Consider the following 24107-nt stretch of genomic DNA (forward strand, 5'->3'; position numbering starts at 1 on the left):
ACAAGCTGTGGATTCGTTTCTAGAACTGTGCCGAGCACGAATCCATGACAACCCCATAAGGAGGCTGCCATGTACACGAATAAACTGAGGCACAGATGGGCAAAATGACTTTTCTGAGCTCATCCCACTACTGAGTGATACAGTGTCTTCAAATTCAGGAGGTCGGTTCCAAGTTCCCACACTTAACCCCTTCAGGCATAGCTTCTCACGAAGCCATCCAGGGTGGTTAAAGCGAGCTAATGTGGGGCGCCTGGGTGGTGCAGTGGCTTAAGCCTCTGCTTTCAGCTCAGGTCATGATCTCAGGGTCCTAGGATCAAGCCCCGCATCTGGCTTTCTGCTCAGCAGGGAGCCTGCTTCCCCATCCCCACCTCTCTGCCTGACTCTCTGCCTATTTGTGATCTCTGTCAAATAAATAAATAAAATAAAACCTTAAAAAAAAAAAGGAGCTATGGTGCCTGACGCCCTTGGAACAGTGCCTGGCCCGCAGTTAAGTACAGAGTGTTAGCGTTACAATGGTACAGAGGGCCCTGGGAGGCGCCCTCTTATTTCTTAAAAAGCAGGCATCTGACCCTTTGGGGAAAGCAGATGACAGCTTCAGCCCTCTCCCCAGATATCTACAGCTGCCCACACAGCACCGCCCCCCCTCACTGGCCAAGGCTCACCAGGTGGAAATTTAGCAATCAACTGTCCACCCACCCCATTTCCCACAGAAAAAAATGCTGGGTGGTGCTGGGGAGGGCCTATGAGTCAAGGCTAAGGACTCTGACCCAGGTTGGGTGGGGCTCCTCAGAAGTCCCTGGACAGGCAGTTCCCGCTGCTCCTCCCCTCGTCCTTCCCCCTGCCCTCCGGGCACTGGCGGTTCTCCCCACAGACCTCCGCTCACCACCATGGAGTTCGACTTGGCCGCAGGTGAGCTGGGAAATGGGGCATTGGAGACGCAGGGAGCCAGGCTAAAACCCAGCAACCTCCTCCAAGGGCGCATGCGCAGCACCTGCACCAACCCACCCAACTTCTCTCCACAGCTCTAGACTCCAAGAAGCCTCAGGGGACGGGCCAGGGGGGAGACCATAAACACGGCCCCCACAAAGTCCAGGGCGGGTCAGAGACAGGGGCGGCTGACAAACCAAGGGTAAGTCACCTTAGGAGCAGGCACATCCCTCCCAGGATGAAGGGGACAGCGGGGTCAGGGGTCCCGGTCTCACTGCCTCGCCTCCCAACTGGCAGGGCCACGGTCACCGCAGCTCCTCGGACTCCAGTAGCAGCAGCGGCAGCTCCAGCGACTCGGACATGGAAGGAAAGGTAAGAGGCTCCCCGCAAGCAGGCCCCCCAAGTGAGGGGAGAGTCCCGGACAGTCGTCTCACCGTCCTAACCTTGGGTCTCCCCTTCCATCTCCTCCACTCTCGGCCCCACAGCCTCACGCGGCCGCCTCGCAAGGACACAAAAGCACGCCGGCCAAGGTCAAGAAGCCCAAAGTGAAAAAGAATAAGGAAAAGAAAGGGAAGGCGAAGGAGACTTCTCACTGACCGGCCCGGTGAAGTCTCATTAAACCTTTTCTCGGCTCTCGGGTAGCCTTCTGGTCGCCAAGTTGGGCACCGGCCCCGCCCCGCCGGTCCCCCTTCTCAGGGCCCGGCCTGCCCCCTGCCGGGCGGCCGCGCCAAAGAGAGGTGCGCACGCCGTTCCCATCACCGTTTATTGTTTCCGGAACAGCGGCCGCTCTACAGAGCGGCGGGTGCCGCTGGAAATCTCGGCACCTCGGCGACGGGGGGGCGGGGGGGGGCCGCGGGGGGCAGGGTCTCGGGGTGGGGGCGACGTCGGAGCCCCCGCGGGCGGGCGAGCGGATGAGCGGCAGCGACGCGCGGCCGCGAGGAGCAGCAGCAGCCGGGGGCGTGGGCCGGGCAGCCCTCACCGCACCAGGTGGAAGGTGAGCCAGTACATGAGCAGGGGCTGCGCCGCCGCCACGGCCATGGTCAAATACATGCGCAGCTGGTTCCTGGCCCCGCGTACCGGGACGCCCTCGGCCGCCGCCTCCGCCAGGATCTTCAGCCGCAACGTCCGGATCTGGGGCGGGAGGGGGTTCACCCTTGAGTCCCGCGCCGGGCGGAGGCGCCGGCAGGTACTTCCAAGCCCTGCCTCTCTCCCTCCACCCGGGCGGCTGTGTTCGAGTCTCTCTGCCCGTGGGGAGCCTAGGTTCCCCCCCCGCATCTCCTGTAAGGGATGGTGAGAACTTGCTTCTCCCCCAAGGCCCGGGAGCAAATGTGAGGGTTCCGAGCTGAGTGAGACGCGGAGCTTCATACCCTGCCTGAGGAGGGCAGCAGGCTCAGCCGTGGCTGCTGCCACCCTGCTTATATTAGCCGGATGACAGTTTTCAACACAAGCCAGGAAGGTTTTTTTGTTTTTTGTTTTAACCTTTAAGTAATGACCTCTATGTCAGAGTTTCTCTGAGGGTGAGATTTGGCCAACCAGTTGTGCCCTCTGCTCCTCACACCTCCTCATGCGGCCTCCTCCCAGGGCCTTGGGGTGCCTTCATCATCACCCCCCTTTCTGCAAAATGGGAAACATGTTTAAACAGAGGAAGGAATTTGCTGGGGATCCAGAGAAGCTGTTTCCAAGGGTACCAAACCTCTTTTCATCCTAACAAACTCTGGCAGGAGAGCCCACCATGGAAGGGTGGTGTGAGGGTGAGAGCCCAGCCTGACAGGCCGCCTGGCTCCTGCTCTGCCTTCCCACCCCAGCTTAGATACCCCCCTCTTCCAGGAAGCCCTGCTGACCCCCAGGCTGAGACAGGCACTTGAAGCCTCCTCAGTTCAGTGAAGGGGCTCTCACCTCAACTCCTTGCCTAACATCCTCTGCTTGGATGCCCCGGGGACCCCGACTCAGGGCTTGTGCCCTCAACCCTCCTCCTCCCCAGCCCCACCCAGCTCACCATGAACACAAAGATAGACACACAGCACCAGCCCAACACCAGATAGTAGCCAATCTTCCCAAAGAGCAGGCCCATAAGGACCCCGCCAATCATCCTGGGGAGAGAGGGGGAAGGCTGGTCTGAGGGCAAGGCCTCAGGGCTGGGGCGGTGGTGGGGGATGGGGTGGAAAGTGGGGAGGGGATTACTCACCCAACATATTTGTAGCCCAAGAAGGCCACCAGATCAATAGTGGTGAGGTCAGTGTTGACAGTGACCAGGTAGAGACTGAGCAGGATGGCCAGCACCTCCAGGGTCAGCCAGGCCAACGCAGAGCTTGCCTGCAGCCCGAGGAGGTCTGGGGAGAACCTGCGGGCATCAGACTGTCACCCTGATGGCCGGCTCACACCCTCCCAGAGCATCCAGCTGGGGACAGCCTGTGTTGGGTGGGGCTAGAGATTGAACAGTGACCAAGAGGGATCTGGACTCTATCTTCCTGGAAATCTCGTGCCAGGGAAGGTGGACCTGTCCTCAGTGACAGCCCTAAGAGGTCGGGGCTGGGATGAGGGAAGCACAGGGCATGGGAGGTGCCTGACCTACTCAGGAGAAGGTGTCACAGAGGGCACCACCAGAGGAGAAGACACCTGAGCTGAGGCCTGAAGGAATAAGGAGTTGACTGGCGGGGAAGGACCATGGCCTCTGCCATATCCCAAGTACAACAATTAACTGATTCTAATGACAGTTCGGTGCCACAAAAGAAATGAACTGGAGCCTATGAGCGAGATGTGGGGGCTTCACCCAGTTCGGGGTGGTCCCCCGAGTAACTGACACCAGAGAGGAGACGTCGCAGGTGAGCAGGTGCTCAGCAGGTGATGCAAGGGAGGAATACACTCTGGAGCAAAGGGAATTGGATGTGCAAAGGCCCTGGGGTGGGAACGGACAGCACCAGGCCCTCTGGAGGATGGAACCAGGACTAGAATGGTGAAGCAGAGTCAGGACTCTGAGTCAGGACAGAGAGAGGCTGCAGGGAGGCAGTGCAGTGTGTGAGACTAAGGAGCCAGGGCTAGATCTGGGGATGGGAGAGCTCTGGGCAGCTTCTGAGCAGGGTAGACAGGGCCAGACCCAGGTCTCAGACCAGATCTTCCTGGCTGCTGTTGGAGTCAGGGTACAGAGGGCATGTGGGCAAAGCAGCTGGTTAGGAGGCAGTGAGGAAGAGCTGGATCTGGTGGTGGAGGCTAAAAAGGATGGAGTCACCAGCCAGAGGTGTGGTAATGGGCTGCACGTGGGTGGAAAGCAAGGGAGGAGGCAAGGGTAACACGGACCATGACCCCAAGGGCTCTGTCCTGGGTGCATGATGGTGCTGTTCCAAGACAGGGAGATCCAAGAGACCTTCCTGACTGCCCCTCAGCCCCCCAAACCTCACCCCACTCTGCCTACCCCAGGCCTCCCTTACCTATCCTGGGTCCCCAGCGCCAGGCCAGCCACCAAGACATAAGTGATGAAAGCCATAGCTGTGGGAGGCAGACACACAGACACTGGTCAGAGGAAGATGGACCATCCCAGGCCACTAGGCACCTAGACCTCTGCCCTAGACGTGCCCACCCAGAGGGAGGAGGGTGTGGGGCAGTGATGGGGAGGGGGAGACCTGGAATGTAGAGGTCAGGAGCATTGACGTCAAAGCGAGGAGCCACAGGTGTGTCTTGCTGGTACTGCACTTCCCAGTCCTGTGGGGAGAGTGAGGGGAGCAGGTGGGACCCACAGAGTGGGCTCCTCCCATGCTGCTTCCAGGCCCCCTCTTGGGGCAGACCTACCCTCCCACTCAATACCTACCTGGCCTCTGACTCACCCTCTACCCCCAAGCCTCACCAGCTCCAGACTATCCCCCCTCCTCGGATGGTGTTGCCCTCCGTGGCGCAGTGCTGACCTGGTGCAGGTAGGGGAAGACGAGCAGGCCCAGTTTTTTGCCCACATACATGGTGTCCACAGCAAAGTAGTACTTGAGCTTGGTGACGGGGATGAAGCGGTCGATCTAGGGGGAGGCAGAACCCACGCCTGAAGTCCTGGCCTCACGTCCCCTGCCTTTCCCCGACCCGGGGCAGCCCAGTGCACTCACATTCTTATCCACCAGCTCCTTGCCCTGGGCGGCCAGGCTGCTCCCGTAGGCCATGGCCATGTTGGACACAGGATCCGCCAGGAAGGCAGCCTGGGGCGAGGCGGAGGCTGCAGGGTAGCCCAGGCCACTGGGTGCCCTCTGGGCCCTGTAGCCCTGGTTCTGGGCCGAACTCGTATCATCGAAGAGCTGGTGGGGGTCGGCCATGCCGGGCTGGGACACCGGGATCCTCCGCTTGGATGCTGCAGGGGAAGAGGGTGGGGAGCGTCATTCAGGCCGTAGGTGCTCTCCTCCCGCTGCCATGAAGCACTGGTTTGCAGGTCAGATGGGCATCGAGGCAGGTGCGAGGCGGGCTCTGTCTGCCTGTCCTCAATCCATCCAAAACGCCACAGTGACGATGATGTAGAGAGCTACTTTGTGCTGGGCCTCCTGTCCACAGGATCCTGTCCTAAGCCTTTTACAAACAGGGTCTCGGTCAGTGTCTCCCTTTGCGCTTCCCTCCTCAATGGCTCTAGCCACATGGGCTTCAGTGGCCAGCGAAGATACCAGGCATGCTCCACCTCAGGGCCTTTGCAAGGGCTGTTCTTCTGCCCGAATGCTTCCCCCCGCACCCTCTGCGCCCGCCCCATGGCTCCCTCCCCTCCTTGAGGTCTTGGCTCTGCAGTGCCTTTCCTACCATCCTGTCTCCAACCACATGGTCCTTGACAGCACTCCCCGTCCCCCTTCCCTGGTGCACTTACTATACCCAGAATACACTAGCTCATACACTGGCCACTTGCTTTATTTTGTTCACTGTCTCCCCATTCAAATGGGAGCCCCCCAAGGTGGGGAGCTTGGTCTTGTTCATGCCTGGATCCCCAGCCCCTAACACAGGGCTGGAGTAGAGGGCTGATGAAATGCTGAGAAATGAGGACCCACCCCATGTTAGAGGTGGTGACAGGCCAGGATGGGGTGGGGTGGGGATGACCTATGTGCAGCGCCAGGCTGAGTGAGTGACGGGACAGGACTTTAGCCCAGGCGGGCCTGCTCGATGTTAAAGGTAATTAAACCCCAAGTGAGCACTTGCCACATCCTGTGCTGTGTTCTATGTGCTATGGATTAACTCTATCTGCATCAGTGCTATGGTCCACCCCCAGCCCCCGCCCCTGCTTTACAGACAGGAAAAGCCAGCCCCAGAGAGGTTCGGGCCCTTGCCCGAAGTCACTGAGCCAGAATGGAGCAGAGCCAGGCTTCAAGTTTTTAAAAGGTCCCTCTGTTTTCTTGTGGGTAACAAACTGGGGTGGGGGGGCAGGAGGAGGGAGGGAGCTGCTCCAGTGGGGGATTGGTGGGGGGGAGAAGAAGGGATGGAGGGGTGGGGGCAGTGGTGGAGAGGGGGCTGCGGGTCAGAGGGTCAGGACTTGCTGGAGGCGTGCTTAGTCAGGGTAGGGTAAGGACAAGAGAAGAGAAAGGGAATGTGGAGAGGATGAATTTGAACCCAGCGCTCTGGACCCAGGGTCCCTGCTCCCAACCCAAAAGCAGCAGTTACTGAGTGAGCTCCTCCTGTGTCCCAAGCACCACTGTGGATCCAGGGAGCAAGTAAGAGGGTTATAGTTGGATGGTGGAGAGGAAATCGATAATCTGTGTGCTGACTCTGTCCGCATCTCAGTTCTCTCTTCCATGGAACAGTTCATGGCCCAAAGCCCAGTGATGCTCATAAACTCCTCAGCCCCTGGCCTGTTGATCCCTGTCCCTTACTGTCAATTACAAGGCCCTCGACTCTTCCTTTCAGTTATCTGTCGCCTGAAGACAGATCCAAGGGCGCTCAATCCCAAAGCCAGCAGCACTGGTCCCAGCCCACTTAGCCCCAAGTCTCACCGGCAATTCCCCCTGCCCCTTTAATGCAAGTCCTTCCTTACTCCCCATTGCACCCCTTCAGCTCTCAGTATTTGGGGTTCTGCCTCCCACTGACCTCCTAAACACCCCTCGACACTGCCAGCCCAAGGCCATTAGCCACTGCCACCCAGCTTGAGCAGCATGTGATGCCACCATGCTCTCTGCTCTTTTGGCTTCCGAGACACTGCACGCACCTCCTCCTCCTTCCTGAGCCCCACAAACATCTCTTGAACACCCCTGTGTGTTAGGCTCTGCTGCAGGCGTGGTGGACAGAGCAATGATCAAAAAGACCAAAAGTCCTGCCTTTATTGAGCTGAGGGTTTCCAGCTTGGTCCCTCTCCACCCAGCACTTTTTTCTTTTTTTTAGCTTCCTGAAACGTGTGGCCCAGTTTCGCACACTTCTGGCTTTGCCTCTCACCTGCCCGCAGCTTTCCCAGCCACTGTGCACCTTGGGTGGTGGGCCCTGTCTCCAGCCACCACTTCTCTCCTGCTCCCACACCCAGGTCCATCCAGCTCCCGACAGTGCCCTCCCCCCAGTGTCCAAGCTTCTGATTCCCCTTCTCTCTGGCACCCAATCAACTAATCGCCAGTTCTCACCTACTATGTCTCAATGTTTACCCTCCATGGTCTTGAACGTGACTTAAATGTCCTCCTCCTAAATCCCCTTGCCTGTTCTTGCTCCGCCAACCTTCTCTCCAGTCAGCAGTCACAGTGATCTTAAATGTGCAAGGGAACATCTCTTGTCCCCTGCCTAAGATCAGTCCCCACTGTGCGGGGAAAAAAATCTACAGGCCTACAAAGCCTGGCATGACCCCAGCCTGGCCAGCCACCTTCGTTTGCTACCACTTGGGCCTCACTGCATCCAATCACACACTGGCCTCTTGGGCCCTGACTCTGCCAAGCTCCTGGCCCACACAGGCCTTGGAACATGCAGTGCCAGCACTGTGGAATATCTTCCCACGATTGATTAACACCTGCAACATAGCACGGAGGCTCCCTGAGGACAGGAACCAGGGCTGTGGCCCCAGCATCACCCACCACGTGGCCCACCATGCACCTTATTAATGGCTGAAGGGAGGAACGAGGACATCAGGCCTCTGAACCTCCACTGCATCCTTGATTCTTCCCCTTACAGGGAAAAATCACTCCCCAGATTTTCCCGCTGACTTGCTTGTTCCGAGTTTAGCGTCTGTCTCACCGCTAAACTCGGAGTTGGAAGTTACCAAGGACTACTGCTAGGCTGGTTATTACCAGGTACCCAGATTCCAGCACAGGTCCTGCCTGGCCTTAGGGGAGCTGAGGCAGGATCTGCTCAATGAAGAAATGAGATGCACGCACACTCGCCGAGATGAAGAACTTCAAGAGAGATACAAATTAACAGAGACGGAAAAAGGAGTGTAGAGTACAAGATACACAGGTTCAAATCTTAAATGAGAGGTAAACAGGGTCCTCTCAGCTCACGAAGGACTCTGAACGCTGTCCTGAGGAGCGTGGGCGACAGCCCGAGGCCACCGGAGGCTGGGAAGAAGGCTGATCGCTAACTGCAAATGAATGAAAGTCCCGTTTTCCTGTAGAGCACAATATCCTGCCCAAAGTTGTTTTCTCCCAAAGGAATTTCCTAAAGAAGGATCGACCCCAACGCGCCCCCTACCCGGTCCTGGCATCCCAGTGCAGTGCACACCCCGAAGCTCCAGCTCCCTGACCCCGTGACCTCCGACCTGCAGCGACCTCGCCAACTGCCGCGGCGGCCCCGCCACGCCCCCGCCAGCCACTCCACCCCCACTGCCCCGATCTCCACGACTGGCCACGTACGCCACTTACGCTGCCGGGGCGTCCCCGCCGCCGCCAAGCCTGCCGGGTGCATCCTTTACCGTCGCAGCCGCCGCAGCCGCCGCCGCCCCAGCCACGGTTCGAAATGTGCCCGCCCGGCTCCCGTAGCCACGGCCCACCGAGGACACGACAGCCAATGGGTGTCACGATAGCTCAGAGGCCACGCCCCTCGCGGAGGCCCTTACGAGTTGGCAGTGGGTAAGAGGCGGGGACTGGAGGCCGGTGGCGGAAGGCGAGAGTCAGAGCTAGTGGGGCGAGAGGGCGGGGCCGAGGACAATCCTAGGAGTTGGCTCTATTGTGCATGATGGGAAGTGTAGGCATCGAGGGATGAGACCGACGGGAAATGGAGACAGAGGATTGATTTGGGTCGCTGAGAGCACTGGGGAGCCAGGGAAGGGCGTGCGGCGGGGAGGAGAGATCCATTTGTATTCTCGAGGGGGCTAAGCGGAGTTGTGCAGACTCTAACGCTTATACAATTTCGGCAGACCTTAAGTATTAAGGTGAGTATTTAGAGTGAGAAAAGGGCACCCGATAAATTAGGTAGGAAGAACCAGGTGTCGTAAAAATGCTCTTGCGTCGCGACCTGGCTTTGCCGGGTTTGCCGAAACCACTGCGCAACCTCCAGCCACACGGAGCACGCAGAGGCACACCTGCAAGCAAGCAGCCCTAAAAATGAAGGCTCCTTAGTCTCTCTCTCTCTGTCCCTCAGTCCCCTCCGCCTATCTCAGGCAAAAGTAATGGTAGAAGCTACTTCTGGGCAGTGATAGCACTCCGGAAGGATGTCAGCAAGTGACCCTGTCACTGTGGCTTTCCCTTTCCTCCTCTGAGATACTGTCTTTTCTAGGGACCTCGAGGACTGGTCTGGCCTCTCAGTTATGAGTCCTGGCTCAGTCGCGGTCCTTTTTTCATGACTGAGGTACCCCCATTCCTCCTCTGGACCCCTGGCTTATCATCCAGCCCTCCCCCCACCATTTTTCATCTGCAACTCTCCCTGTCTTAAGTTCTTCCGTGAATATTTTGTGATATTAATATTAATAAAGGAAGCGTGTTGGCTTCCAGCTGGCCTCGTATTTACCCCTTACGAGTTGTGCGACTGGACCCTTTTTCAGCCTAAATGTTCTCATCTGTTTAATGGGAATGATATAGGAGAGGTCGAGGATTCACTACAAGGCCACTGTGTCCACAGGGCCTGATGTAGTGTAAGCCTGTGATCACTGGCAGCTGCCGTTTTTCTGTTTTTATTATCAAGTGTCTCTTCCTGTGGGTTGTCAGCCTCAAGTTGGGCTCTGCCCCTAGAACTGTCATAGCTTCATAAATAGAACCAGCTGGGGTGTGTCCTAGCCAGGCCCCAAGCCCTGCTCCTTTGCCATTCTTATGTGGTCGGGATTCCTGGCTGCCCTCCAATGGACATTAGGGAGAGTACTGAGTTACAGCTGGAAGTTTATGTGGAGAAAAACAGGGACCAGGGAAGAACTCCCACCCCCCTAAATAGAGGGGTGTACTGTGGTTCTGCTAGGAAGAGGGACCCTGGCCTACTCCTATTCTCCCTTAATGCCTAAGTTCAAACATCCCTTTCCTTAGGAAGCTCTCTTCACCCCATCTAAGATGGATCAGTTATCTCCTCTGGGTTCCTGGGGGATCCATCCCTAGTCTTTTCGGTGTCCCCCGTCCCAGCTCCAGTCACTCTGTCTGTGCTTCCCTCATCACACCCCTGACCTTCTTGGCTGCCACTCTGGGAGCACCCCTCTCCCCGCCCCCACGGCCAAGGTCTAGAACTTGAAGTGCTGTGACCCCACCCACCCCCTGCCACCGCAGGCTAGGTCTAGAGCTGTCTGGGTCACTGCTGTGTCCCCACCAAAGGGCCAGATACGAAGTAGGTGCTGAACAGATATTTGAGCTAAGGATCCTCCCTCTGTCCGTGAGGGATAGGGGACACCTGCCTTGTGCTGTCCCTTGTTGTGAATTATTATCATTATTATTTTTATTTAAATTCAAGTTAGTTAACATATAATGTATTATTAATTTCGGGGTAGAATTAGGGATGCCCAGTGCTCATTCCATCAGGCGCCCTCCTTTAGGCCCATCACCCAGTTCCCTATCCCTTCACTTACCTCCCCTCCAGCAACCTTCAACTTGTTCTGTACAGTTAAGATTCTCTGAATTTTTTTTTAAGATTTTATTATTTATTTGACAGACAGAGATCACAAGTAGGCAGAGAGGCAGAGGAGGAAGCAGGCTCTCCGTGGAGCAGAGAGCCTGAGACGGGTCTTGATCCCAGGACCTGGGATCATGACCTGAGCTGAAGGCAGAGGCTTTTTTTTTTTTTAAGATTTTATTTATTTGCTTGACAGGCAGAGATCACAAGTAGGCAGAGAGGAAGGCAGAGAGAGAGGGGGAAGCAGGCTCCCTGCTGAGCAGAGAGCTGGATGCAGGGTTCTTTTTTTTTTTTTTTTTTTAAGATTTTATTTATTTATTTATTTATTTATTTGTCAGAGAGAGAGGAAGAGAGAGCGAGCACAGGCAGACAGAGAGGCAGGCAGAGGCAGAGGGAGAAGCAGGCTCCCTGCAGAGCAAGGAGCCGGATGCGGGACTCGATCCCAGGACGCTGGGATCATGACCTGAGCCGAAGGCAGCTGCTTAACCAACTGAGACACCCAGGCGTCCCTGGATGCAGGGTTCTATCCCAGGACCCTGAGACCATGACCTGAGCTGAAGGCAGAGGCTTTAACCCACTGAACCACCCAGGCGCCCCCTCTGAAAATTTTTTTTAAGATTTATTTATTTTAGAAAGAGAGAGGGATTGTGCGCCTGTGAGTAGGGGGGAGTGCAGAGGGAGAGACTCCTCAAGAAGATTCCGGGCTGAGCCAGGTCCGATCGCAGCAGGATCCCACAGCCCATGAGATCACTACCTGAGCGCAAACCAAGAGTCCTGCGCGCCCAACCCCCTGAGTCCCCCAGGCGCCACCCTCCTTGTGAATTATACAGTGTCCCCTCCGGGCGGATGCAGCCCCAATCCAGAACGCAGGACTAGGCGAATGGAGCAAGGACCGAATTTCAGTCTGTCCCCTTGTCTCCAGCCACGCGCCCCGATGCAGTGCACAGTCTTCGTGATGGCCCCGGGGAGTTGGGGAGCGACTTCCCTGTGGGCCAGTGGAAAAGAGTGGAGATTTTCTCTAACTTAGGGAGCCCAGACTACTGGGAGGACGAGAGGGAAGGAATGGAAGGAATGGAGAAACCCCTCCACCCTGTCCATCCTGTTGGTGTCCTGGGTCCAGGAGCGCGGGGCTCCGCCCTCCCGGCACTCCACACCTGGCGCTGGGGCGTGCCTCAGTTTACCGGAGGCGGGGCCTCCCCCCACACTTTTCCCTCTTCCTCTTCGGGGCGCCCGCAGCCGCGCCTCGAGCCCTGCCGGAACTGAAGCTGGGCTCCGGGCTGCCGGGAGGCGGGGGCCACGTCAGCGGGGCGGCGGGGGCGGTGGAGAGCAGGTCGCGGCGGGCGCCATGCGGCGGGGCGCACTCCTGGCGGGCGCCCTGGCCGCGTACGCGGTCTACCTGGTGCTGGGCGCGCTGCTGGTGGCGCGGCTGGAACGGCCCCATGAAGCTCGCCTCCGGGCCGAGCTGGAGACGCTGCGCGAGGAACTGCTGCGGCGCAGCCCATGCGTGGCCGCTCCGGCCCTGGACGCCTTCGTGGAGCGGGTGCTGGCGGCCGGACGGCTGGGGCGGGCTGCGCTTGCCAACGCTTCGGGCCCCGCCAACGCCTCGGACCCCGCCTGGGACTTTGCCTCGGCGCTCTTCTTCGCCAGCACGCTGGTCACCACCGTGGGTACGTGAGCGCCGCCCCACCTGGGGACCCGGGCGTCATCGCAAAGTACTCTTATCCCCGCAGATTGCTTCCAGTCCGCTCTGGGACTAGGATCCCCCAGGAAAACCCCCAACGAGGACCTAGGGTGCACACCGGCGAGAACCCCCCCTTAGGTTAACCCCCATCGAAGACCTTCCTCCCAGCAGGAATCCCCCAACACAGTTCCCTTTGGGATTAGGGCTGCCCTCAGAGTACCTTCCAGGGAGCATTTGGGACCACATTCCTCTGCCTGAACCCCCTTGGAGACCCATGCCCGTCCAGTGGCCTAGGATTATGTTCAGAGACCTCCAGCGAAAACCTAGGACCCTGCTTCGGGGGACCCTCACCCCCTCTGGACCTGGACCTCAGACAGGGACCTGTCTTTGTCTCTGGGCTCAGACTGCCATTCTGTCCACAATGTCTCCTGAGTCTCCAGATATGTCCCTCGGGGATGCTCCTTGGGAAGTCCTACCGCAGCCTCCTCCTGGCCCTGGTGCCCCAGTGAGGACCGTGAACGTCTACATCCTCTCAGGGCACCATTGCTAAAGACTGCATTGCCAGTACAGATCCCTCAACAGGGACCTGGGCCCTGATGGGTGACCTCCACCCCCCTGGACCTAGACCACTCCCCAGCAAGGGCACCCTGCCCTCCTCCAGACCAAGGACCACCCCTCAGCCTCATATTCCCCAGGAGATAGCCCTGACTGTAGATACAGGACCCCTCCACCTTGACATCTCCCCTGTATTGGGATCCTTCAAGGCAGGGGTTTCCTCCCAAAAGGACCATCCCATTCCCTCTGAACCTGGGGCTTCCAGGTCAGCAGCTCCCAAGGGTGGATGTGTGAGAGGGACCCGCCGTGGAGGCAGCTAGAGCGCCCTCCAGAAAGGACCTCTGACTTTCCCACCAGAAGCCTCTCAGCCAGGACTTCCACCTCTGCAGTCCCAGAACCAGCTCCAGCAAAACTTCTAGCACTTTCCAAACTAGGGACATCTCCATGAGGTCTCTTTGAACCCAAGAACCCCTAGATGAGACTCTTTTCAGTCTCTGGACCCTGGAATGCTTCAGTAAGAGCCCTGGAACCACCTGGACTTTCTATCAGGAGGGATCCCGGCGCCTCCCACACACACTGTCATCGAGAGCAGAATCCCGCTTCACACCCCCCATCCCCCAGGATGCCAGCTGAGAGACTCTGTTCTCTGCACCCACTACCCCTGTCCCGGGACCCCCTGCTCACCCTGGACTTCCTAAGAAGGGGAATCTGCTGGGCACCTGACCCCCCTCTAGTCTTCTCCAGACCCACAAGTGGGACCTCCATCTCCACCCCAACACTGCTCCCCTTGGCTTTGGACTGGAAACTCTCCCCTCTGTCAAGGACACTCCAGGCCCTCAGCACCCTGGAACCCTTCTCAGTACCCACTCGTGACCTCTTTCCACCCTTCACACTCTCAGCCAGGACCTGAGACACCCGCCCCCTCCCATCATCCCTGTAGCATTGTCTACTCCCATCACATCCCCTCAAGCTTCCATAGGCTCAGAAGCACCCTTGCCTGAGGATTCCCCTCCCAGTTCTATTTCATGATTGGCAAGATACCACCAGCAGTGCCTGTCTCCTCCTTCCTTGGGACTCAGGACCCCAGTCCTGGGCCAGGATCCATTCTGAACCGGGACGCTGGCCTCTGATTTCAGATTACTGACTCCCCTTCTCTGAACACTTCTCTCCACCAAGTGGAACTGACCCCCTCCCCCCAGCCCTATTCTAAAAATCCTTTCCTTCTTCAGCACCCAGACCTGGGAAATTCCTTTGTCATCAGGTTCTGCTGCTCCTCCCACTGCCTTTCCCCAGCCCCCAAACTTCCTCTTCACCTCTATTGGGGATTTGGACTGGGGGAGGAAGCTGGGACAGGCCCAGACTCTTAACTCCTTCTCCTCCCAGAAGTAGCAGGTGGCCACTGGCTTGGAGCTCTGTGGTGTGGACCAGCAAACCAAGACCACAGGCAGCAGGGCTGGGTACTTCTCCCAGACTCTGTTCTACCCAGCTGGCCGGGCCTGTCCGACCTGCTCCTAGGCTCCACGGGGTCCCTTCAGCGTCTCTCTCTGCCTCCTTCCAGATCCTGGCTTCTGAGAAGTCGTCCCCGCCAGGACAGGTGCAGAAGCCAAACTCAAGGCAGGCACAGCCTGGGTTTGCCTTTCTGTGCAGCTGTTGCTCCTTTGGGCCTCGGGGGTTGTAGCTCATCTCTGAAATGGAGATCGTAACAGTCCCCACATCACAGTAATCATGAAATCTATAGAGGACTTAGCGCGGATGGCCTTTACCTTGGTCAGCACACCTTGAGAGGCAGGTACCATTCGTGGCGCTGTTTTCTCATCGGAATACACTGAAGTCCAGAGAGATTGGACAGTTTGCCCAAGATTGCACAGGTAGGGACATGCAATGTGGAGAGTTGAACTGACCCCGCGAGGGCTCAGAGTCCCATGCTTTTAACCAGCACACCACGTGGGGCTTCCTCGACTTGGCATGGAGAAGGGTGATACACGTGTGTAGTGTGGAAGGAAAGGTTATTCTCACATTTGTTAAAAATGGTAGGTTTTTGCTATAGGGGAGAGAGACTGACCTCAGCTCCAAACATAGTGAAGGCAGCTGGAGATTTAGAGCCGAGGGTGGCCTCAGGGGGTTCAGTGGTTGGAAAAATGACTGAGCGGTGACACAGGGAGGGGAGGAGGGATTCTTCCTAAAGTGGCTTAGGATCGCAGCTAAAACACAGCGGAGTCAAGACGAGAGTGCTGAGGAACTCGACTGACCGTTTGGTCAAGGAGAGAGTCCTCGTCCGTGGGAAGTGCTGGTAATAACAGGTTTACTGAGCCTGGGTTGTAATCATTGTCGGTGAACCCGGAGCCCTGAATGTATCGAGAGAAGCAGAAAACCAGACATGATTCAGAAGAGTGTCCTGGTTGTGTCATAGGCCCGCGTCTTTTGTGGAAGACCTGGGCCTGGACTCCGCCGAGGCAGCCGCAGCTGGGCCAATGTCTGTAGTTGAGGCCTTGGTGGAGGGTCAGCCCCCTGGAACTGGGAACCGGGAGAGGGGAAGTGAGCATGACAATCACGCTAACTCTTCCCATGCCCTTGCTCAGTGCTGCGCCCTGTCCCAACCAGAGAGGGTTGCTGCACTTGTCCTTGAAGATGGGGGCTGTTCATGAGCCCATTTGGCGGTACTAGGGGCCAACTGGGGCTCAGAGAGGAGAAGGCACGCGACCAAGGTCAGGCAGGGAATATGTGGCGAAGCCCTGATTGGCACTCAGCTATTAGAGGTGGTCGGTAAAGGCTCACAGCTTCTGTTCTGTGTGAACTCTATGGTTTTTCTGTTTATAAGGTTTTTGTGTCATTTGCAAACCTATCATTTCAGCTGGGCTGCCGGAGTTTCTCCATCCAAATCCTTGTGATTAATGAGGGTTGGAGCCATAAGTGATAAATCTCACAGAACAGTTGCTTATATAGATGAAAGTTATTTCGTGCTCACATTCAAGGTTATCAGTCCAAGACCAGAATGGTGCTGTATGGTCAGAGACCCTTGTGGTCCCCTGTGCAATTTCCATTCACAAGGTCACCTCATGGTCCAATATAGCTACTCAAGTCCAGCCTTCACGTTTGTGTTCCAGCCAGCAGGAGGAGGAAGGAAAGAAAGGGGATAAGCATCCTCTTCTTCTTCTTCTTCTTTTTTTTTTAAAGATTGCATTTATTTGAGAAAAAAGAAGCAGAGGAGGAGGGTCAGAGGGAGAGAGAGAAGCAGACCCCCGCTGAACAGGGAGCCAGAAGAGGCTTGACACTGGACTGGAGTTTTGGAGGATCCCTGGGTGGCTCAGTCAGCTGGGCATCTGCCTTTAGCTCAGATCATGATCTCAAGGTCCTAGGATTGAGCCCAGTGTCAAGCCGGCTTCTGGCTCCCTGCTCAGCTGGGGGTGGGGGGTGTCTGTGTATTTTAACACAGCTTTTAAAAACTGGGGTAAAATGAGTTTTGCTGGACACTCCTCCCTTGCAGCTAGGCATGACTTCCGGAATAATTTCTGATCAGTGAGTTATACCTGAGAGAAGCAAGCGACTTCTAGACATTTTTGTCCAGCAAACACCTAAAATTTACCATCTTAACCATTTTAAAATATTTTTTATTTATTTATTTGACAGAGAGAGAGATCACAAATAGGCAGAGAGGCAGGCAGGGAGAGAGAGGAGGAAGCAGGCTCCCTGCAGGGAGCCCGATGCGGGACTCGATCCCAGGACCCTGAGATCATGACCTGAGCCGAAGGCAGCGGCTTAACTCACTGAGCCACCCAGGCGCCCCCATCTTAACCATTTTTGTGCGTATAGTTCAGAAGTAGTAAGCACATCCAGACTGTTACACAACCATCACCTCCGTCCATTTCCAGAACTCTTTTCATCTTCCACAACTGGAACTACAGGGGGGCCTGGCCAGCTCATTCGGTGAAGCATGCTACTCTTTCTCTCGGGCTTGAGAGTTCAGGCTCCACGTTGGGCACAGACCTTCCTAAAAAAAAAAAAACACTGGGGCATCTGGGTGGTTCCGTCGATTAAGCATCAGACTCTGGATTTGGCTCGGGTCTGATGTCAGGGTCATGAGATCGAGCCCTATGTCCGGCTCTGCCCTGCGTGTAGAGTCTGCTTGGGATTCTCTCTCTCCCTCTGCCCCTCCTGGCCCAGGTCATGTGCGCACTCTCTCTCTTTAAAAAAGAGAGAAAGAGGGGCACCTGGGTGGCTCAGTGGGTTAAAGCCTCTGCCTTAGGCTCAGGTCATGATCTCGGGGTCCTGGGATCAAGCCCCGCATCAGGCTCTCTGATCGTTGGGGAGCCTGGTTCCCCCTCTCTCTCTGTCTGCCTCTCTGCCTGCTTGTGATCTCTGTCTATCAAATAAATAATGAAATCTAAAAAAAAAAATAAAATAAATAAAAAAGAGAGAAAGAAACAGACCTGAAACTATACCCATCAAACAGTATCTCCCCATTCTCCACTCTCCGCAGCCCCTGATAACCACCATTCTACTTTCTACTTTCTGTTTCTATTTCTATGAACTACTCGAAGTGCCTGGGATCAGTGCAAACATACAGTGTTTGTCTTTTTGTGACTAGCTCGGTTCACTGAGCATAACGTCCTCAGGGTTCATCCTGCTGTAGCATGCCTCAGAATTTGCTTTTTCCGGCTAAATAATATCCCATTATATGTATATTCCACCTTTTGTTTACTAGTCATCTGTTGGTGGACCCTTGGTGGCTTCGTGTTTTGGCTGTTGTGGTCTCTGTTCAGGCCTGGCTTCCGGTTCTTTTGAGAAAGGACAGGTGAATGCCCGCTTGTGTGTGTGGGTTCCGCATTTTCTTATTGATCACAGGGTGAACCCATGGTCATTTTGGCATCACATTTTTTTTTTAAGATTTTGTTTTATCTACTTATCAGAGAGAGAGGCTGAGAAAGAGAGAGAGAGAGAGAGCACATACACAAGCAGAGGGAGCCACAGGCAGAGGGAGAAGCAAGCTCTCTGCTCACCAAGGAGCCTGATGTGGGGCTTGATCACAGGACCCCGAGATCATGACCTGAGCTGAAGGCAGCCGTTTAACTGACTGAGCCACTCAGGAGTCCCTTGGCACAACATTTTACTGTCAACATAAACCAGGGCCCTTACCGCCCCCAGTCATATCTCTGACCCTTTGATTTTATTTATTTGTGGAAAAAAAAAAGAGAGAGAGAGATTTTAAATTACACATGGCTGAAGTGGGCCAGTGTCCCCCATACCCGAACTCCCTTTTACCCTCTTTCTGTTTGCAGCGCCCACAGCCACACTGACCTTCCCTGCGTTCCCGCAGCCCTCCGGGAGCCCAGTGGGGCTCATCACACCCATTTTAGAGAAAGGGACATGGAGGTTCTGAGCTAAGCGTAGAGCCTACACCCTTCATTCATTATTCTGACTATATGATCGAGGGCCTGCTCTGGGTCAGATGCCGGGGCTTTGGCAGTGAGTGAACCAAACACGCAGGAGCCTCTCCTGTCCTGCAGCTGCACTCTAGTCACGAGAGGGATGCCAACCAAATAAATAAACCACATGGTTTACCAGAAGGTTGAAGCACTATGAAAACAAACCAAAAAAAAAAAAAAAAAAAAAAGACTTTGGTCAGAGGGTGTAACAATTTAATAAGGGAGTAAGGAAAGTCCCTACTGAAAAACTGACATTTGGTCAAAGACCTAAAGGGAGGAATAGAGGGTACCAGCCTTGGGGGGGGAGAGCTTTCCATGGGGGAGAAGAATGGTCGTGCACTGTGCAAAGGCTCTGAGGTGGGAGTGTGCCACGGGGGCCTTGTGGGTCATGATGAGGGCTTTGTCCTTTCACTTGAATGGAATGGAGCCACAGACCGGCTCTAGGTGTGGGAGGATCATGACCCTACTCAGGTGTTCATAGGGTCCCTCTGGACCCTATGTGTGAGGTGGGGGTGGAAATGGGGGGAGACTGTCTGAGACAGACTTAGGGCAAGGGCGGGAGAGGGAGAAGGGAGTCCAGGGAGGGAGGAGGCTGCTGCCTTAGATAAGCCCAGGGTTAGGCCTTGGGGCTGGGGTGGGGTGAAGTGACCGGGTTTAGGATCGCATGGAGCTCAAGACAACAAGATTCCCTGGCAGGTGGAAAGTGGGCGTGAGAGTCATGGATGACAAGGCTCGCGGCCTGAGCAGTGGAGGCACGGCGGTGCCATTGCTGGAGATGAGAGGCTGTGGGAGGGGCAGGTTTTGGGGTGAAATGAAGTGTCATTTAGGGTGGCCACAGACCCCCACCCCCCACTAGATGCACCAGGCTGATGGCAGGATTTCCCCTTGCTCCCCCAGGCTATGGGTACACAACGCCACTGACCGATGCAGGCAAGGCCTTTTCCATTGCTTTCGCGCTCCTGGGCGTGCCGGCCACCATGCTGCTGCTGACATCCTCGGCCCAGCGCCTGTCGCTGCTGCTGACCCATGCACCCCTCTCCTGGCTGACCACGCGCTGGGGCTGGGGCCTCCGGCGGGCAGCCCGCTGGCACCTGGTGGCGCTGCTGGGTGTAGCCTTGACCGTCTGCTTCCTGGTGCCGGCTGCCGTCTTTGCCCACCTGGAGGAGGCCTGGAGCTTCCTGGACGCCTTCTACTTCTGCTTCATCTCCCTGTCCACCATCGGCCTGGGTGACTATGTGCCCGGAGAGGCTCCCGGCCAGCCCTACCGGGCCCTCTACAAGGTGCTGGTCACAGGTGAGCGGATCAGCTGGCCACGGCGGGGCAGGGGTGGGGGGGCACAGCCTTGCCCTGGAGGGTCTCCGGGGTTGGGGGGGAGCCCTGCCCTGCGGGTCTGAGCCTGCCCATCACCCGTCCACCCTCTCCGCAGTCTACCTCTTCCTGGGCCTGGTCGTCATGATGCTTCTGCTGCAGAGTTTCCGTCACGTGTCGGACCTTCATGGCCTCACGGATCTCATCCTGCTGCCCAGTCCGTGTCCTGCCAGCTTCAGCGAGTCTGAGGATGATCATGTGGGCATTGTAGACCCCCAGCCAGAACCGCACCAGCAACTCGCTGCTGACGCCCACCCTGACTACGCCTCCATCCCCAGGTAGCCAGGGCGGGTGCCCTGAGGCTGGCAGGACCCGGCCCTCGGCTTAGGGGCCCCCGTGACTGGAGCGGCTCTACTGGACCGTCCTTGAGCACAGGCCTGTGTTTGCAGGGTTCACGAGGCATGGCCACCAGCTGTCCGTCCTTTGTTGTACCTGTCCCAGGCTCCACGGGGCACCGCCATGGCCCTGTTTTGGGACCTCCCCTCCCTGCCCCTTCTCTTACTCCCCTAACTCTGGGCTCTCTGGCTTTCCCTCTCACTCTTTTTGTGTCTCATTCTGTCACTGACTCCATCTGCCTCTCCCTCAGCCACTCTTCACTGGCCCGTTCTAGCAGTTTCTAGGCTCAGACCTCATTTCTGGCACCCAGTGGGTCACTATACTTTGGGCAAGTGGCTGCCCCTGTCTGGGCTTTGATCTCCTCATCTGTCAAATGGAAAGAATATATTCATTCATCTAGAACTCCCTCTGGGCAGGCCGCAGACTGGGCAGCGTGAGGGACCCAGGAGCATTGAGGTGGCCCTGGGCCCAGCTCTCCTGGGTTCCCAGTCCAGTGAGGAAGACAGATTTGTCCCCACACAGCGGCCATCCAGGATAGGCAGGACTTCAAGGAGGAGGCAGAGAGGTCAGCGGTGTGTTCCAGAAAGCATAGGTGGAGGGGGCGGGGTTGAGGGGGAGGAAGCACAGGGATTGGGCCCAGCGCAGCCTGCAAGGTCAGGGAGGGCTTCCTGGAAGAAGGGATAAGGACGCAGGGGAAGAAGGTGGACCCGACTTGTTTTTCTCAAGTGACTCTAGGGAGCGAGATCCGTGTGGAGGAGCCCAGGCATAGGCCTGTGGGACAGAACCCTCCTCAGCCACCCAACCAGCTGGAAGCTGAGACAGGACCTAGCCTGGATCCGGACGGCGCAGACAGCCCTGCTCTGAGCCAGGACCCCAGTGTAACAGCTGTCCCCACCTCCCGAGGCTAACTGTATAAGGTACACTGGCCTCTGGAGCCAGCCTGCTTGGGCTCAGATCCCAGCTCTGCTGCGTCCTGCCTCTGTCCTCGGGCAGTCACTTCCCCTCTGTGATTCTGAGTTATGTCATCTGTAAAATGGCCACAAGAACAGCAATTACTTCCAAGATGATGTCACAGAGCCGGCCCCGGTATTCTGTGCTGTCTTTGGCCAGGCCCTGCTCCGGGTACTTTACATACAAGGAAGGTAACATCCTCACCTTTTTCGGCAGATGAGGAAACTGAGGCACAAGGTCTCAAACACAGAACTAGGAGGTGACAGGTTTTCTGCATACTGGTACGCAGCTGGTACATCAGAGCACTTGCTAGCCATGGGCCCGTCTATTGAACCATTCCCTCTGCCAAGTCTGGTGGAAGTTACGGAAGGGATGGGGCATTTGAGCAGGACCTTGATAACATTCAGGAAGAAAGGGCGCAGGAGGCACTCCAGGCAGCGGAAACTGTGTGCGTCTGGAGGTAGGAAAGCCTGTCAATGTCAGCTTCAGGCAAGTGGTTTACTGTCACCGGAATATGGGGGGAGGGGGAAGGAGGGAGGAGTGGTGGACATGGGTGGATCTTAAGTGTCCTTAAATGACCAGTTTGGGAACCTGACCTCTTTCTTGAAGGCACTAGAGAGCCATGGAAGGTTTTTGAGCAGGAGAGGGCTGTGGTCGGATTTGGGCTTTAGCTAGCTGCTGTGTGGAGGTGGACCAGAGGGGGAGACTGAGCTGGATGCACAGGGGAGGTTGGCGCAGGAACAGAGCAGAGGACGATGGCATGGGCAGGGCCGAGGGAAGGGAAGAGGGGCCGTGGAGGGGTCATGCCCAGGAGGCCAAGTGGGCAGGCCCTGTATAGGCCTTACAGTCTTGGGCAAGACAAGGCTGGGGAAAGGCACAAGGATGGTTGGCTGCCCCTGAGATAGAGACCTGGGAGGAAAAAACACATTTGAAGGGAGACACTGAGGCTTGTTTGGAACATGGTGGGTGTGAAGGGCTAGAGGGGCATCCAGAGGAAGGCATCAGAAGGTGTCAGGGTGTGGTTGAGGCGGGAGACAGATGGGGGAAGTGAAGCCAGGAGGGCAGGTGTGGCGGCCCTGGGTTTGGGGGAAGAGAGAACACCAGCCTTGAGAAGTCAGCTTTAGGGTATTTCTGTATCTATATCAGTAAGGAAACACTTGTGATGAGCACTGGGCGTTATATGGAAATGATGAATCACTAAACTCTACTCCTGAAACTAATATTACACTAGATGTTAACTGACTAGAATTTAAAATAAAAATTTAAATAAAAACTTGAAATATTATAAAAAACTAAGGAAAATTTGGTCTCCAAGTTATAAAATCCTGACTGGCACTGGCTAAAATAATGAGATGATTGTATATTGCCCATCACCAGATTTGGGGAGAGCTCTGGGCAACCATACAATCCATAGCTCCAGGAGGATCTTGTGGCCTGAGGCTACCAATCTCTTTTTTCTGCCACCTTCAGCTGAAGGCTTGGCTCCCATGGCCCTAGAGTGACTGCCAAAGGTCCAGACATCACAACCAGATGTGATCATTTTTAGTGCAAGAAGAGAGGGGCATCTCTTGCCATATTGTCTCTTTGGAAGCAAGGAAACCTTTCCGCTAAAGCCTCCCTGCAGTGACTTCCTCCTCTCATTGTCCAAAATTGGCTTACATGCCCATCCTGAACTAATCCTTGGCCATTGTGATGGAGCCACCACAATTAACTTGGATTCCTCAGGATTCCCCCTGCCACCTGGAATTGACGCTGAGCCTGAGATTTTGGTCTGGAAGCTGGTGATTGGACTTCTGTTAGAAAGGCAGGAGGGAGAGAATGGGCAGACATTGATTAACTAAGCAGTCAGGGTCATCATGTACAGTTGTGCAAGTCGGGAACTACATAGGGGATGTCTGGCTGGCAGGGTGGAAACACAAGGGCTGAAGTTCAAGGCTGAAAATGACCCAAAGGGACTCCTCACTGCTTCTCTTTCCAGATTCCTCTAGAAAAAGAAATCAGGCCCCGTTTAACTCAAGACATGGCGGGGGGGGGGTAAAATTTTAGGCTAAAAACTCGAAAGGTACAAAAGAGTGTGCAGTGGAGTCAGTCTTTCTCTAGCACTCAGGCTGTGTTCACTGATTTTGCAGGTTTTTCGGGTAAATATCAGCAATATGTATGTGCCTATGTGTGTCATTTATTTTTTCTTCACTCGAGTGAAGGAGTGAAGGAAAGGTGGTTAAAACCACAGACTGTAGAGGCAAAGTCCCTGGGTATAAGTCTGAACTCTCTCACTCCCAAGCTCTGTGGCTTTGGGCAAGTGATTTCACCTCCCTGTGCCTGAGTTTCCTAATCTGTAAAACGCGTTGATAACAGCACCTACCTCATGGACTTGTTTGAGAATTTAGCAACTTAATATCTGTAAAACTCTTAGACCAATGTCTGGTACTCAATAAATTGTTGACTAATGATTATTATCCTCTTTGCTGCACCTGACTTTTTTTTCCTTTTTATTTTTATTTTTTTTAATATAAGACATATATATACAACTTTTTAAAAAGATTTTTTTTTTAATTCAGTTGAGTGAGAGCTCAAGAGCATGAGCAGTGGGGAGGGTCAGAGGGAGAGGGAAAGGCAGACTCCCCGCTGAGCAAGGAGCACAACGTGGGGCTTGATCCCAGAACCCTGAGATCATGACCTGAGCCAAAGGCAGTGCCCCACTAAGATTTTTTTAAAAGATTTTATTTATTTATCAGAGAGAGAGAGGGAGAGAGAGCGAGCACAGGCAGACAGAATGGCAGGCAGAGGGAGAAGCAGGCTCCCTGCCGAGCAAGGAGCCGGATGTGGGACTCGATCCCAGGACACTGGGATCATGACCTGAGCCGAAGGCAGCTGTTAACCAACTGAGCCACCCAGGTGTCCCAAGATTTTTTTTTTTTTTTTAAATA

At 55.7% G+C, this 24107-nt stretch overlaps 3 protein-coding genes across 5 annotated transcripts; 2 read left to right on the forward strand and 1 right to left on the reverse strand.

The window, feature by feature from the left end:
- Positions 1–809: 809 nt before the first annotated feature.
- Positions 810–1559, forward strand: C7H19orf33 (chromosome 7 C19orf33 homolog). Its single transcript, XM_044256537.1, has 4 exons — positions 810–909; positions 1023–1129; positions 1225–1299; positions 1413–1559. The coding sequence occupies exons 1-4, from the start codon at positions 888–890 to the stop codon at positions 1521–1523; spliced, it is 315 nt and encodes a 104-aa protein (XP_044112472.1). The 5' UTR covers positions 810–887; the 3' UTR covers positions 1524–1559.
- Positions 1560–1673: 114 nt separating this feature from the next.
- On the reverse strand, positions 1674–8765 carry YIF1B (Yip1 interacting factor homolog B, membrane trafficking protein). Of its 3 annotated transcripts, none has more exons than XM_044256535.1 (8): positions 8703–8765; positions 5013–5251; positions 4824–4928; positions 4545–4623; positions 4353–4410; positions 3113–3268; positions 2924–3017; positions 1674–2058 (listed from the first exon to the last, which is right to left on the reverse strand). In XM_044256535.1, exons 1-8 carry the CDS (start codon positions 8743–8745, stop codon positions 1903–1905), a joined length of 930 nt encoding a protein of 309 aa, XP_044112470.1. In that variant the 5' UTR covers positions 8746–8765; the 3' UTR covers positions 1674–1902. The 3 variants fall into 3 exon arrangements, with proteins under 3 accessions (XP_044112470.1, XP_044112469.1, XP_044112471.1); XM_044256534.1 differs by having other exon boundaries at positions 8694–8765; XM_044256536.1 differs by lacking the exon at positions 8703–8765 and adding an exon at positions 8533–8597.
- Positions 8766–12211: 3446 nt separating this feature from the next.
- On the forward strand, positions 12212–22399 carry KCNK6 (potassium two pore domain channel subfamily K member 6). The gene is made up of 3 exons (XM_044256539.1): positions 12212–12533; positions 19423–19818; positions 19952–22399. Exons 1-3 carry the CDS (start codon positions 12212–12214, stop codon positions 20173–20175), a joined length of 942 nt encoding a protein of 313 aa, XP_044112474.1. The 3' UTR covers positions 20176–22399.
- The last annotated feature ends 1708 nt before the right edge of the window (positions 22400–24107 follow it).

This window comes from Neovison vison, chromosome 7 (assembly GCF_020171115.1).
Source record: "Neovison vison isolate M4711 chromosome 7, ASM_NN_V1, whole genome shotgun sequence".
Classification (NCBI taxonomy): domain Eukaryota; kingdom Metazoa; phylum Chordata; class Mammalia; order Carnivora; family Mustelidae; genus Neogale; species Neogale vison.

Excerpts from the sequence above, each read along its gene's own strand:
- C7H19orf33 (XM_044256537.1), top strand. The coding sequence starts at position 888 with ATGGAGTTCGACTTGGCCGCAG. Across the intron at positions 1,130-1,224 it reads GGGCGGCTGACAAACCAAGG|GGCCACGGTCACCGCAGCTC; the intron begins GTAAGTCACCTT and ends CCCAACTGGCAG. Across the intron at positions 1,300-1,412 it reads ACTCGGACATGGAAGGAAAG|CCTCACGCGGCCGCCTCGCA; the intron begins GTAAGAGGCTCC and ends TCGGCCCCACAG.
- KCNK6 (XM_044256539.1), top strand. The coding sequence starts at position 12,212 with ATGCGGCGGGGCGCACTCCTGGCGGGCGCCCTGGCCGCGTACGCGGTC. Across the intron at positions 12,534-19,422 it reads CACGCTGGTCACCACCGTGG|GCTATGGGTACACAACGCCA; the intron begins GTACGTGAGCGC and ends TTGCTCCCCCAG. Across the intron at positions 19,819-19,951 it reads CTACAAGGTGCTGGTCACAG|TCTACCTCTTCCTGGGCCTG; the intron begins GTGAGCGGATCA and ends CCCTCTCCGCAG.
- YIF1B (XM_044256534.1), bottom strand. The coding sequence starts at position 8,745 with ATGCACCCGGCAGGCTTGGCGGCGGCGGGGACGCCCCGGCAGCGTAAG. Across the intron at positions 5,252-8,693 it reads GCCCCGGCAGCGTAAGTGGC|CATCCAAGCGGAGGATCCCG; the intron begins GTACGTGGCCAG and ends CTTCCCCTGCAG. Across the intron at positions 3,269-4,352 it reads GCGCTGGGGACCCAGGATAG|GTTCTCCCCAGACCTCCTCG; the intron begins GTAAGGGAGGCC and ends TGATGCCCGCAG.